Source organism: Trichosurus vulpecula, chromosome 9 (assembly GCF_011100635.1).
Source record: "Trichosurus vulpecula isolate mTriVul1 chromosome 9, mTriVul1.pri, whole genome shotgun sequence".
Lineage (NCBI taxonomy): Eukaryota > Metazoa > Chordata > Mammalia > Diprotodontia > Phalangeridae > Trichosurus > Trichosurus vulpecula.
The window spans coordinates 161,886,336-161,901,434 of record NC_050581.1 but is presented as its reverse complement, the minus strand read 5'-3'; the positions used below and the strand labels follow the sequence as shown (position 1 = coordinate 161,901,434).

Genomic DNA, 15,099 nt, shown 5'->3' with positions numbered 1-15,099 from the left:
CAAGGCCACATGTGGCTCTCTAGGTCCTCAAATGTGGCCCTTTGACATTCATTAGGCATAATTATGTATATGGTACCATGATAGTATTTTGAAGGGTTACCAAAATGAATTAAAAACCCTGCCCCCGAGGAACTCCTAATCTAGTAAGGAAAAAAAGGTATATGCAATTAATTATAATACAAAGTAGAATACTATATCAGGAGACATGGTTGAAGAGGAAGAGAGGATTTGCAGCTAAAGAAATAAGTAAAAGCTTAAAGGAAGTTGTGCTCCTTGAGTTGGGACTTGAAGAATGGACATATTTCAAGAGGCAGGTTGCCCACTCCTGCTAGGGTTTGGTGAGGCCTGATAGTCAACAGGATGCAGGGACAAGGGATTTGAAAATAGTAAATAGGGTATATTTGCACATGGGTCTAGGGTCAAGACTTCAAAAAACAAAAATGAGTTCGGGGGCAGCTAGGTGGCGCAGTGAATAGAGCACTGGCTCAGGAGGACCTGAGTTCAAATCCGACCTCAGACACTTGACACATTTACTAGCTGTGTGACCTTGGGCAAGTCACTTAACCCCAATTGCCCTGCATTCCCACCCTACAAAATTTAAAAAAAAAAGAAAAGAAAAATGAGTTCAGAGCAGAGATGATTGCTAAGGAAGGCAGAGATGGGAAGAGTGAGTAGAGGTCCCTGTGAGGGCAAAGAATTAGGTAGAAGGAATGAGGCCCAGAGACAGATAGAAGGACAAGAGGTTATAGTCACATAGAGGAGCTGCAGTTTTGGATCAGGGAGGAATAGAACCATTCCCTGCACTCCTCTGAGTAGAGCCAAGCTGCTTCCCAAGTACATTTCTGCAATTTCATTTTTTCTTTAAAAAAAATTTGTTATGTGTGATAGACAGAAGTATAATTATCCAGGTGTGTGACTGAGAGGCAATTAAAATGTAAGCAACTGGTTATGTATGTTGGTGAACTGGAAGGCCAAGGGGTTTGAGGGTTCGTATTTCAGTCCCTAAGTATGAGAACTGGAATTGGGGTGAAAACAAAGATGTTGAGGCAGGGGCTGAATTCCCGGAGAAAACAGGAGCCAGTAGGCAGCTGCTACCGGATATGCACAAGATGAGGCATATCAATAAAATGAAACTCGAAGGAGAAGAGTGATGGCAGCAGAGGGAGGGCCCAGAAATGGTAATGAGGAACCAGGCCTACTTTTTCTTTCTCCTGACCCAGGGTATCCAGTGTACTAGAGCGATCAGTCCAAGATACGGTGTCTTCTGGAGAGAGCCATTTCTAGGAGTGAAAGTAAATGGAAGGAGTGTTAGAATAACAGATCCAAAATGAAAGGGGATTTGTTATTAATCGATCAAGGATTTCAGAGGGCACAGGGTAAGGGAGAAGGACAGAGAACAACAGGGACTTGGGAGGAGTGGGGTTGAGAGAGGTGAAGGGAAAGGGAATAAGCATTTATGTAGCACCTACTGTGATTCAGGCACTGTTCTAAGCACTTTTAACAAATATTATCTCATTTGATGAGAGAGTAGGTAGTGGTAGCAGAAGAAGGAGATTTTTGTGAATCACAGGGCTTATGAGAGAAAGAAGTGGTAGTTTCCTAGCCACAGGGTAGAAAGTTGACCCAGTCTCCCATAATCAAGGATCTTTTAATGGCAAATAGTAATTATCTCTAACATCAGAAAACAGAATAACTAGATGTCATAGTAATAAAGTGCTAGGCTTGCAGTAAGGGAAGAACCAAGTTCAAAGCCTACCTAGATATTCACTAGCTGTGTGACCCCTCAGCAAATAATTTCATTCCTCTTGGCCTCAGTTTCCTCATCTGTAAAGTGGATGAAATAACATCTCAGAAGTTGTTGGGTCAAATGAGATTTTATTACTTATATATATATGTATATATATATAGATAAATAGATAGATATACAGCGAGAGATATTGATGTTGATATTGGTTGATGTTAGCCCTAATGTGCTAAATATGTTAGCTATTTTTATTACCCATCATAATGTAAGCTCTTTGGGGGCAGAGACTTATTTTGCTTTTTTCTTTTTCTTTATATTCTTGGTGCTTATTGCAGTGTCTAGAATTTAGTAAGCATTTAATAATGCTAATGGATTGATCGAAGACTAGGTTCAGTGTCCAGGGCCTTACTCCTAGATGGGGTCTTAGTGGTGATAGTTCTGATATTCTAGATAGGCTCAAACTGGGTAAAAGGCCCAGTGTCAGAGGCCTGGTCCTGAGTGAGGTCATGGAGATAAGGGCCCTGGTACCTGAGGCTGTGGTCCTGGATTGGGTCATGGAAGTAAGAGGCCTTCTCTCTGACAGTCTAGTCCTAGACAGGGACAGGACATCTCATCAAAGTTTTCCAGGACGAACAGGTTCTCCCTCTCCCCCATCTCTACTGGGAATGGACATGAGATGACATTCTAGTCTTGGACTGCAATGGGAGATTTACCTAATTCCAGATAATGATGATGGAGGAGCATTCCCTGAATAGGACTAGGACTAAAGTATTCACTCCTAGTCTAGGAAGATGGCTCTAGGAGGCCCAGCTCCTTGATGGTGGCTTTCACTATTGATGGCCATCAGTTTCTCTCTTGCCCTTCCAGTGTTTACTATCTGAGTAGCCTCATGGAGCTTACTAGCTCTTTATCAAACACAATTAATCTAATGAAAATGTTGATGTTAACATTTTCCTTAGAACTTTTTTTTTTCTAGGCAGGACCTGATTTAATTAGGGTTAAGTTTTATTAGCATGAGTTCACACATTGGCTCTATATAGTTTGCATTTTACTGGAGGAGTGTTGGTATTTGACTGGTTGGGATGGGGAACTGCCTGTGAGAATACTCCTATAGATCTGTAAGTTACAGTCTCGGGGGACATCTAGAAGCTTTAACTTGACAAGAGTGACAGAGTCCTTATGTGTCACAAGGAGGATTTGAACTCCTATTCCTGAAGCCAAAACTAACCGGAGCCATTATAACATGTCATCTCCCTACCTTAGGACTATTGAGAAATACCCCCTAAGCCCCTACCTGGGTACAATTCCCCCACTTCCCTTAAAGCCATTTATCAGAGCCTGTACTTGTGGCCTCAGCATCCAGAAAGAAGAAGAAATCTCTGATCTGGGAAGCTATTACAGAAATCTCTTTAAGCCTTTCCCCCAAGTACAAGTGGAAAAGTTGCTTCTATGTGAAAACTCAGCCCCATTCTCCACGGGTTGCAATCTGCATCATTTCCTTGTCCACTTGGACATAATTTAGCATGGGTTTAATCACCTCCCTGGTTGCCACAGAGGAAGGTTTCATCTTTTTTTATTGCTCCTGGTAGAGGTGAATTGATGAAGCAAACTGAAAGAGAGGAAGCAAAAGACTTATGTCCATTCCCAGTAGGGATGGGGGAGGGGAAGGACCTGGTCCTCCTGGAAAACTCTGATGAGATGGCAAGTCCTAACATTTCTGCTGCCTTCTGCCTTCTCTTATTCATGGAAACTCAGTCCCAGGGGAGAGGGATTCTGAGAGAGACTGCCTTTTAACTCTTGGATTGATGAGGAGAAAGTATGACTTCAATATCTGTATTATCTAAGTATTTCATGTCCATGGCAGATGTTTTCAATTATTCAATATAAATCAAACTTCAAGGTCTAGCAGCATTCCTCCATTAAAATGCCACAATCCTCATCTTCCCAAGGAGGCATCCCTTTCAACTTATTAAGAGCCTACCACTAGTGAATGGTATAGAAATATTTCTAAGCTACGTAGACATACATGCAGTGACGTAATTAGGTCTATTCATCTGCTAATCAAACATGCATTTGGCATTCGGAAAACAAATTAGCCCCTTTCCACGTTAGGGAATGTAAGGTTTTCTCCAGAGAACAGGGGCTCTCAAAATCTTTTAATACAAAAATTTGAGCGATCAAAACACTGGCTATAAGACAGAAATCTGTGCAGTAAAATGCTGATGTCTCCAAATTTGGGTTCATTTCCCTTTTCCAAATAAATGTGAATAGCGTGGAAGACATGAGAATACCAATGAAGGCTATAAATTGTTTGGCTGGATGAAGAAATAGACAGGGCTTAGACAGAGCTGCCCTTGATATAAGTTTAGGTGAGTCACTTGCAAATGGCAAACTGTTTAAGTGACCCAAATCAGATTCCTCCGGTCCCTTCGAAGTTGCGTTTTGGAAATGTTAGTGCTCTTATCTCCCAGGCAGGCTCACATATTTTTAATAGGCCATAGCTTGCATTACTAATGTTTTCATCAGCCAGTGTAAAATAAATCCATTAGTCACAGTGTCCTTCATGTGATAATGATATTTAGAGCTCATTAAAAAGTAATTGTAGCCACTTTTCTCTACTTTATCAGCAGGATTCAGCTGGTGATTTGATGATCCGAAGTATCCAGCTGAAGCATGCTGGGAAATATGTCTGCATGGTACAAACAAGTGTGGACAAGATATCAGCAACTGCAGACCTGATTGTAAGAGGTATTTAGATTTTTAATGTCCTAAAATATTTTTTTTACAATATCAATTCCAGTGTGGGTTTTCATGGCTATCAATTAAAATCCCAATGGTTTATATAATTACTGTGAATGGTAAACTAGGAAGCACTGTGTAACAGAGATTTAAAACAGTATGTAGCAGCATGCAAAAAATGTATGGGGGGGAGGGGTGTTGGAGGGAAGTAGCATTTCTGTTCCTGATATGGTATTGTCAGAAATTGCCCTGAGCTATTCATTAAATTTTTACCCCAATGAAAACAGTTCCTGTGGGTACACCGAATCAAGCTGTTGGAGTTAATATTACCTTCCTAGGCAACTCTGGATTAACAAAAACAAATGGAGTGATGCTGAGATTTCAAGCAGTGTGCTTGGATACCTCTTTGGGCTCAGACAAGTTGGAGCTTTAGGCCACTAGCCCAGCAGTACCTTGGATTAAGAGCTTCTAGTTTGGGGGAAGTTAAATGAATTGGCTCATCCTGCTTAGGCACCACTTTTTCCGTAGCTGGCAAGAGTCTCTCCAGTTTTCTTAAAATGGCTTTGGAATGGGTTAAGACCCAGTCTGCTTGGATTGGAAAAGACAACCAGAGATGAAAATCAACAAGGAAGAGGTGTACGATTCTAGGTCCCACTCAGTACGTTTCCTGGATTCTCTCAGATCTTGGCAACAATAGCTTAGGGAAAAGGTAGCAACTGAACCAAAATGAACTGCAAATGCCAACCCTGAATTAATCATGCAAACTGATTTTTTTTAGTCAAACGAATTTGAGACAGAATTACAGTGAAATCACATCATACCAGAAACAGACCAACCAAAACAGTTTCTGGAATGAAGCCTTCTTTAGTCCATTTGTATACCTCCAAGAACTGTAACTAGTTCTTGGACACCAAGAGAACGGTCCATAATATATGCATGGTGGGGAGGGAGGGGAAAGAAGTGATGAGAGGGATGGGGGGACACTAAGTAAGTGAAGGGGGTAATATATTATACACTGAGGCATGTGACCAGATAGAATTTTGAACAAGGTCACATTCCCCCCAAACTAATGGATACAATCAGCCCTGTTCTAAGTTCTGGGGGTATAGAGAGAAAAAACTAAATAGCTCCTGCCCTCAAGAGGTTTACATTCATAAAGCCTTTCAAATAACAGCCAATATCTCTCTGATATCACACAATTTAGGGGCAAGTATGATGACATTTAGGGAGAGCCTCTAATTTGTCCTTGGTCTGAATGTAGAAAATGATTACTGTTCATTTGTTTTTAAGCAAACCGCTATGCTTTGTCTGTTCTCCCCTCAGAGATAAAAGAATCCTGCCACCAAAAATTAATCCTCTCTTTAATTAGGATAATGTTCAGATCAGCAGCTAAAACACCAATAAATTAGACTATTAAAGCTTTAAATTAGTAATACTTGATGTTCTTAAATAATATCATCTACCTCATTTCACAGAAAATAACATTAAATACCAAGAGGAATTTGCAAGTACCAATCTAAAAGAAAATTTAATCAGTGAATAAGCCCAATAAATTACCATGCATTTATTTTTTTAAACCACCCATAATCTCACATTTTATCTTCCTTGGATAGCTCTGTCTTCATATCTTTTCTGCTGAAGTGGGGTCTATACCAGGGTTTCTTCCCCTAGGATCTGTTAACTTTAAAAAAAATAATTTTGATAATCATATTTGTAATTTCCTTTTTAATCCTATTTATTTTATTTCATTCACTTAAAAATATTTTTATGAGAAGAGATCCATTAAGCTTCACCAGACTACCAAAGGAATGATCTCACACACACCTTAAGACTCTCCCTACCCCAATTATACCCTTGAGGTCCGCTCCAGTGAAACCAATAGCTATGCCATGACATATGGCAGTGATATTGGTAGAGGGGACCTTGGGAAGCAGCAAACTCTTTGAGGTCTCTCCCAAGGATCCCACAGGTTTGGAGTGGGGAGTTCACACCTCCCTCTAAGGCTCTGAGACCAAGTTATTGTTTAGTCTGAAGGGTAAACAGGTACACCCAAAATTTCAAAAGAGGGCTCTTATGAGAACACCAATGAAGTAACTTCCTCAAAACAAAGTTAGCAAACCAGTAGCAAAGACATAAACTTCACTTTTTGAAAAACCCAAAGCCACCAGCACGCAAGGAGAAGGAGGGAGGGCTTCTCCTCTAAACAGCCATACTCAGACTTTCTGATTTGGTAGCGTTCCATCTCTTCTATATGCTTCTGTGGCATCTATTGATTTATTCCTTTCATGGACTGGGATTAGAGCAATTTTCTATTTGCGATTCTCAGTTTCTTAAAGGCCAATGCAGACGAATCTGTAAAGAAAACAAGGGGAGCAGAAGATAGAAAAGCACCATCGACAACTAGGGTTTATCTCTGTAATAAGGGTCTCGGAAGCTGAGATGTCCACAGCCCCCTCTCAGTGATGTGAGAAAGACATTCTCAAATGTCATACTGGAAAATGAATCAGCCTGAGGTTAGACACTCCAACTGGGCAGAGAAAGGGGGAGAGTAATTTGTGTTTCACCCGGGCTTTGGTCAAATGGCTTTCTGGTTCATTTCATTTTATTTTTAAGGGAGTTGAATCCAGAATACCTGATAAAGAATGTGAGGGTCCATCCCAGGGCAAAGTCTGGCTTCTGGAAATCTCCATTAAACTCTTTGTGACCTTGTTAAGTATCAGTTTTTACCTGCCCAAATGACCCAGCCCAGTGGCATTTCAGCAGTTCGGGGATTAGGAAAGACCTAGCAAGGCCTTTATCCTCATTGAGAGATTATGGATTTGAGAATGGTAGGATAAGAGCCTCTCACAATCCCCTCACCTCCTGAGGCAGACACCTGTGGCTTATTAGAAATAATTTTCACCGCCTGTAAGAGATTCTTAGGTTGCAAATTAGTTCAGATTCTGGCCTGGGATATATTTTATGTTGGCCTGCCCACAGGGACAGAGCTTCTCTGTTGTTTCATTATTTCTGGACCATTGTTTGAATCTGATTTTCTTCTTTTAAATGGACTAAGGGTATAGGCAGAAATAATGAACTCCATGCTGATAAGTTTAGAAATACAGGTTGACCTGCAGGCACCGTGTAAATGAGGGTCTTGTTAGCAGGGCCTTTGGAGACATAAGATAGTCTCAAGATTATTGAATACTGAATAGACACATAGTCTCACACACACACACACACACACACACACACCAGTTGTTGCTGTTATTTCTGTAATATTAATGCAATGAGAGAGCAAAGAGCACTCCGTGACTGTTGGGGTTGTTTTGTTTCTAATTCAATGAGTGTTTATTAAGTATTCCTTTGTAGAAGGCATGGCAGGAAAGACAGGATGGTGTCATGGATGGAAGGGCATCCTTAAAGCCAGGAAAACCTCATTTCAAATCTTGCCTTGGAAGTCATTCAACATTGCCTCTCATTCTAGGCAACTTTGAGAGCTGCAGAGAAGGTGCCAGCCTACAAGGGTAGAGGGAGTTTCCTTATCTGGGAGGAAATCACAGGTCCAATTCCCAACCCTATGTGCAAGATATAGAGTATATACAGGCAATGTAGCCTAGTGAATAATTAACCATCCTCAGAGCCAGGAAGACTTGGGTTCAAGTCCTACATTTGATAAATGTTATGTGTTACCCTGAGCAAGTCACTTATCCTCTTAGTGCCATCAGGCAGGTCTCTAAGACTAAGCACTGCAGAATAGGTGGCCAATTCAATCGGTACAGAAGAGTTTCTTTGTGAAAGTTTACATAACTCTTGAGTCCAATCTAAAAAGAGAAAATATAAAACATAATATTAAGTATTGGAGATATAAAGATAAAATTAAATAATGCTCCATCTACTAACACGCTACTGGGAGGAGGAAGTAGGAATATAAACATAAAAAAATACAAAATATTCACAAATTAGTTTTTGGGGTGGGGAGGTTGCTAACTGGGTGAATTGACTCAGGGATCATATGAATAAGACAATTTTTCTTCCTTTCTAATTCAGGTTCCTTTTTATGTATCATACTCCTATAATCTAACCTTAATTTAGAAATTTTCATCATCTTTGATCTATCTCTTCTCTCAGGTCCACCAGGCCCACCGGAGGCCGTGACTATCGATGAAATCACAGATACGACAGCCCAGCTGTCCTGGAGGCCAGGAGCAGATAACCACAGCCCTGTCACGATGTATGTCATTCAGGCCAGAACTCCATTTTCCGTGGGCTGGCAAGCAGTCAATACAGGTAACTTGGTTCAGCAGCATTGGGAAGTAATCCGTATGTGGGGATCAAGTGACACAGCAAGCTAGTCCTTAAACAAAGTGGCCTCCTGAGCCCAGCCTGATGTGCAGGGCTATGGATAAGAAGCCTTTTGCTTACTCTCACTAGTTAGCTGTATGACCTAGAACAAGGCCCACTCCACATCTTTTTCTCTAAGTTCTCTTCCTTCTAGTCCTGGTCCTATCATCAACCAATGATGTAAGATCTTTGGCAAAACACCTAATTTATTTGTCCATCAGTTTCTACCTTTGCAATATGGGAAGGATAAATTCTGATCTGCCTCCCTCAAAGGACTCATACCAGTTTCATCTGCAATAATATATGTGAAACACATTTAGTCATTGTGGAAAATTCTACCCAACAGTGCAGATTGCAGTCAGTGTATGACTTATCAGACAAGTCCTCGGGGTACCTGAGACACAGAGAAGTTACGGAATTTGCACTGGGTTCCACAGCTAGCAAGTATACAATATAATAAAATACAATCAACCCATATTAAGCTCTTACTAAGTGCCAGGCACTATGCTAAGTGCTCAGAATACAAATAAGAAAAAGATAGAAGGTCCCTGCCTTCCAGGAGTCCAGTGTTTGGCACATAGTAAGCATCATATGAATATTAGCTATTATTATTACAATCTAATTAGAGAAGACAGCACATGAAAGGAAGCTGAAAAGGGTGGGGGAGAGGGGAAAGGGTATCCAGTGAAGGGATATGATCATGGTGGAGTCAAAACTAGGCAGTGCAGCTGGTGGAAAATGAAGAGCTGGCTATACTTCTGGACCCTCTTTAAAGTGAGGCCTTGGGAGGACTTTCATATTCCATTCTCTAGCCCTCCAATCAAAGGAACTGAGGATATTAATGAGGTGTGAGTATCAGAGAAAGGATTTGAACTTCAGTCTTCCTGACCCCAAGCCCATCACCTTATCCACCCAGACTACACTGCATATTCATGTATATGACAGCATCTCTAAAAACACAAAGTGCTATAAAAGTAAAGTAGGATTATTAATCTACCTCCAGTAACCATTGTGATGATCCACACCATCCAACTTTAAAGTCTGGGACATTTATATAACAGACAACCCTGAGGTAGAGTGTATAAGTATCATTATTTTCATCTTACAGATGAGGAAACTGAGGCTAAAAGAGATTAAATGACTTGCTCAGGGTCATTTGGCTAATAAGTATCATAACCAAAGCTCAGGCTCAGGTTGTCTTCACGCCATGCCACCATAATCCATTTGGCTGTCCCGAATAAAGTAGCCATCCCATTTAACACATTTGGAAACTGGATAAATCAGCATTTCAGTGTTGAGACTTGGCGGGTGCTATCTCATACAGTGCTTGCCAGAGCTCTGTGATCTCACAGATGGGGGCATTCCCTCTGACAATGTCAATCCCAACTCATGCCCTCCTGCCTAACCTATGTGGCTCTTGTTGATATCTGCCGATAACTTCACCACCGAGAAGGTCTGTCTGGTTTTCTGAAGGGTATCATATTCCCTTCATCAATGCCAGTAAAACATATTGGTCATGTCTCAGATTATCTCTGATTCTCACCCCCTAACCAGTCCCTCCTTTTCCACTCTTGTTTCCTTTATGCCATCCTTTATGCCAATTCCCCTGCATAATTCCTTGTTTCTCATGCCACACCGTTCCTGCCTACCATACTCCTCTCCATTGCCAAAGAAATTAATGAAAAATTACCCATCTGTGCTTTCTTTCAGTCCCAGAACTCATTGATGGGAGAACATTCACTGCTACTGTGGTGGGCCTGAACCCTTGGGTTGAATATGAATTCCGGGTCGTTGCAGCCAACACCATTGGAATTGGGGAACCAAGCCGACCTTCAGAGAAACGAAGGACTGAGGAAGCCCGTGAGTAGCACCCTGAATTGCTAACCTAGTGTTTCTAGTGTTCTTAGACTGTTTTCTAGGGCAAAGGTATTTAATTTTCTATACATTTTTGCTATAATGAGGTGCTGTGTTAACTCATCCTTCCCCTTGAGACATTATAATGGACAGAAAGCAAGCTAGTCGGGAAGCAGCTTAGCAGAGCAAATGAGGTCTCAAAGCAAGTGTTCTATTCCCATGCTTCACTAGACACCATCCCATGGCTACATTTGCAGATGCATTGTTATTGGCCTTCCTCCCAGAAGCACTGACTTTTTTCTTCACCTGTACTCTAGCCTCAGACATCCTTCTAACAGGGTGAAAAAAAAAATCTATTCCAAATAAGGTCGTCTCTTCACAATCACTAATGCCACAGAATAACAATTCTACAGATATTTTTTTTCACTGACATTTTCTTAGTGCATAAGCTTCTCCCAGGGAGCTAGGCATCAAAACATCCTGTCAATTCAGTGAGCAGCTCAACCTGCTCTCTATGTGCTCACATCCAGCTTTCAGCTTGAGGCAGCCCTGGTTCACGGGGCTATCCCTGGGAGGTCAAGGAAACACAGAGAGAGCAGAAAAGAAATGAATCAGGGCTATTTATAGTTCCATTATTTTTCTCCATGTGTAACTTTCTGTTGAGCTGTGTGCCCAAGCATGGGTCTGAACAGGCCATCTTAGAGCTCAAGACTGTGGACTCTGTATGTGCTCATAGATTCATGCCAAGGTCTGTTTCATTAGCATTGTCCAGGTGGAAACGTACAGCTTTCCCCACCCAGAGACTGTATTTATTTAAATCCTGGCTTGATTCATTCACTTAACATAATCATCTTCTCATCGCAGGCTTTTTTATTTTTTAGGTTGTTGACTTTGAATTTTGATTTATTAGTATCATTGATTCCTCCCAATAATCCTGAGGAACAGGAAACCAGTATCATCTCCCCTCTTTTACAGAGAAAACGGGGGTCCAAAGAGATTAAACCCAGTGAGCCAGTGGTCAACCCCTGCCTATCACATCCTTCAAGACCTGGCTCAAAACTCACCTTCTTCAGGAAGTCTTCCCTGATTAATCCCACCCCAACTCTGATTACTCCTGTACTATGGAACCCTGCTGCATTTACACATTCAGTCTGTACTCACATTCTGACCTCATTGGTGTTGTTTTGCGATGGATCTCATGTTACGGGTATTTATATATGTCCCATCACCCCATCTAGAGTGTAAGCTCCTCGAGGGCAGGGCCTCTATTTTCCATTTCTTTTGTAAACCTCCACAATGCTGAGTAGTGCTTAATAAATGCTTAACTACTTAATTAGAACCTGAATCTCAGTCCTTTCCTCATCACATGGAACCACTCAGGCTTTTGAGACATCAGTGAATTTTCAACCAGACATATCAAACAAACATCTTTACCTTGTCAAATTGGAAACAGGTAATGAATAACAATTTCCTTGGCACATTTCACTTTCTAATGGTGGCCCCAAACCACTCCTTTGATGACTCAGTCTCTGGTCTCTGCAGGACAAGTTCAAGGAGTTACCATCACTGCCCCTATACATCATAATAACTATTTGAAGTGAGTCACATGCACTGGCTGACCTTCATGGAACTCAGTTGTCTTTTCACCGTGACCTAACTTGTTTTTTGTCTTCTGCACAGTCCCCGAAGTCACCCCAGCTAACGTCAGTGGAGGTGGAGGCAGCAAATCTGAGCTGGTCATAACCTGGGAGGTAAATAAATCACAGGCCATAGGGAACATAAATTAATTGGAGCTCTTGTATTATTTTTCTCTTTGCAAAGCATTGCCATAAAGTTCCCATCCCCTCTCTGCCAGGCAACTGAAAGGGCACTTGAAGTGCTCAGCTTCTCTGACATATCGCTAATGGTCAGTGCAAAAAGACTGCACCTGCCCAAGCAAGTGTCGAAGCAAGTCATTTAATACGATTCATCATGAGAAAAACAACCACAAAAGCAAGGGGGGAGAAATGCAAGTGAAAAATATTAACGGAGACTGGTGCTGAGAAAATCATTTTTTTCTTTTCTTCTTGAATTGCTGTGTGATAGATTGAATTAAAATGAAAGGGAGCAATAGATCTGGCATACTGGCATGATTTCCTCACCATTTGATATTGGAAAATTTAATGCTACCCCAGCCATCAGTTATGAGGGAATGTTTTAAGAAACCTGGAGGAAGGTTAGTCACCAATTTATTAAAAATTGATTTTTAGGGGGGCTTTCTAAAGGGTTTTCAATGCCGTTGAAGGATTCCAGACAACAGCCCCAGAAATTAAAATCCTCCATTTATCCAATGGGACAGCACCATTAGCAGCCATAGAAATCATTCACCCTCTAGCCACATGCTTCAACTACTGAGTGGAAAACCAGCCCTAAGAGCTGAGAAGCCAGTCACTCTCTGATTTACATTAAATCAGGAGGTTCTTTAGTTGCAACAGCAGAACGGACACTGTCTTGCTTTTTCAAAACCCAAGGCTCTTGGGTGAAGATATGAATGTGACTGGATTTGGCTCACCCATCAAAGCACCAGAAACTCCCCAGATAATTTTCATGTGTCAGATTCCCCAATCAATGAGTACTATAGGTCAGGCTTCCTTTTATCAAAGTGTTTTCTGAGTCTGCTGGACATTTGGTATCTAATGCATGCTGAGGGAAGATATATGCTATATGGTCAAATGGTGGTCGGCCCCAAAGGTACCAAGAGCTTGAAAAGGACCTTAAGAAAATATGCATTCAGATTTATACCCAGTGTTGTCTAGTGGAAAGAGCCCTGGAAAATAAGTCAAAAGGCTTACTATTTTCTACTTCTGGCTTGCTCACCAAACTTCTATGCAAACTTGAGTACTCTTTAGGGCATAAGATCATAGATTTAGTGAGAAAGGATGTCAGAGGAGTCCTAATGCTTCTTTTAAACCTTTTCTAATAATAAAAGTGAAGTCTCAGTTTCCTTATATGTAAAATGACTTGATGGTCTCTAAGGTCCCTTCCATTGCCAACTCTCTCTTTTCTTTTTCCTACTCACTGTGCCAACAGAGGTAGTATTGTACACTTTTTTATTGTCAGAGAACCTTGGTTTGAGTTCTGGCTCTGACACATACTAGTTGTGTGATGATCGGCCAAGTCCCTTAACACCCTGAACCTCAGTTTCTTCATCTGCAAAGTGAAGATTAACCCATACAACACCTGTTTCTGAAAGTCTTTCTCCCTTTGTAGTGTGCCTCACTACTATTATGGTCTATGTTTAAGCTTAGTCCTTCCATCGATGTTGTATATATTTGTGGGAAGGAGGGAACCAGCTTTTTAGGAGAACATGTTATATTAAATGTCATGTTATCTATGAGTAGTAGTAGCTGCCCTCTGGGAACCCAATCTGCCAATTCAAGTTGGAGAATGATGTTATTTCCCTTTCCCTTTCCCCTTCCCCTTCTCCTTCTTTCTTTGTCTTTCTTCTTTCTCCTCCTCCTCCTTGTCCTCCTCCTCCCCTCTTCCTTCTCCTCCTCCCCTCTTCCTTCTCCTCCTCCCCTCTTCCTTCTCCTCCTCCCCTCTTCCTCCTCCTCCTCTTCTCTTCCTCCTCATTCTCTTCTTCCTCCTCCTTCCCTTGCCACATGTGGTCCTTCTCTCCATTTGGGGCACCATACCTTTACATGTGGGTGTTCTGTCCAAAAGAATATAATTTTTGGTCACTAGTATTTTGTAAGATATTTTGGGGTTGTAGGCTAGAATTTTTAAAGGTTTTCTTTTTTTTCCCAAAAAGCTGGGACAATTTACTTTTTGTCCTACAGCTTTCATTTATGATTTCTTAAAATACAGCTCTAGAAAAGAAAGGCTTTAAAAATTCTATTGTGATGCAAATGGAGCTACCTGACTAGCCTTTAGACCCAAATCACTCTGGTTTTCTTTGAATGACCAATCATAAACCTTAGTCCAAGCCTCTGTAGCTCATGGTTTAGGTTTTGAGGATTTAAAGTGAGTTGTAAATAGCACTTGTTTTCTCTTTGGGCCAGAAACTATGAGGGTCTTCCCCTCCCAGACTGATACTTTTGTGGTGTAAACTAGGCTATCTTTTGTCTCAATTCTTAGTCATGGAATGAGTGTTGCCTCAGATAAACTGAGACCTGGGAAAGACCTTAATTTAGAAAGGCTCCAGTCACCTACTGCATTTGGAGCCATCACCAATCGTCTTGACTTATGTCCTGCCGCTGGACTCTGATGACTCTGGAGGAGAAAATGAGGCTGACGACTTTGTGCAGCTATGCCTTACTTAAATCCAGGTCACTCAAAAGTCAAGACATTACCCTCTTGATATCTTTGATCCTCTTTGAGAGCAAAGAAGAGCAACAAAGTAGAGATAATCCGCCAAGATCGTAAATCATGGGATTGTAGATAATGGCTTGAAAACTAGA

At 41.3% G+C, this 15,099-nt stretch overlaps 1 protein-coding gene across 1 annotated transcript in view; it reads left to right on the top strand.

Annotated features, from left to right (window-relative positions):
- Nucleotides 1-15,099, top strand: part of CNTN4 (contactin 4) — a 537,580-nt gene that overhangs the window by 501,193 nt on the left and 21,288 nt on the right. Inside the window, exons 13-16 of the mRNA XM_036739098.1 lie at nt 4,372-4,492; nt 8,594-8,752; nt 10,517-10,666; nt 12,341-12,411. Of these exons, the coding sequence (XP_036594993.1) occupies nt 4,372-4,492; nt 8,594-8,752; nt 10,517-10,666; nt 12,341-12,411 (501 nt within the window). The remainder of the gene's footprint in view (nt 1-4,371; nt 4,493-8,593; nt 8,753-10,516; nt 10,667-12,340; nt 12,412-15,099) is intronic.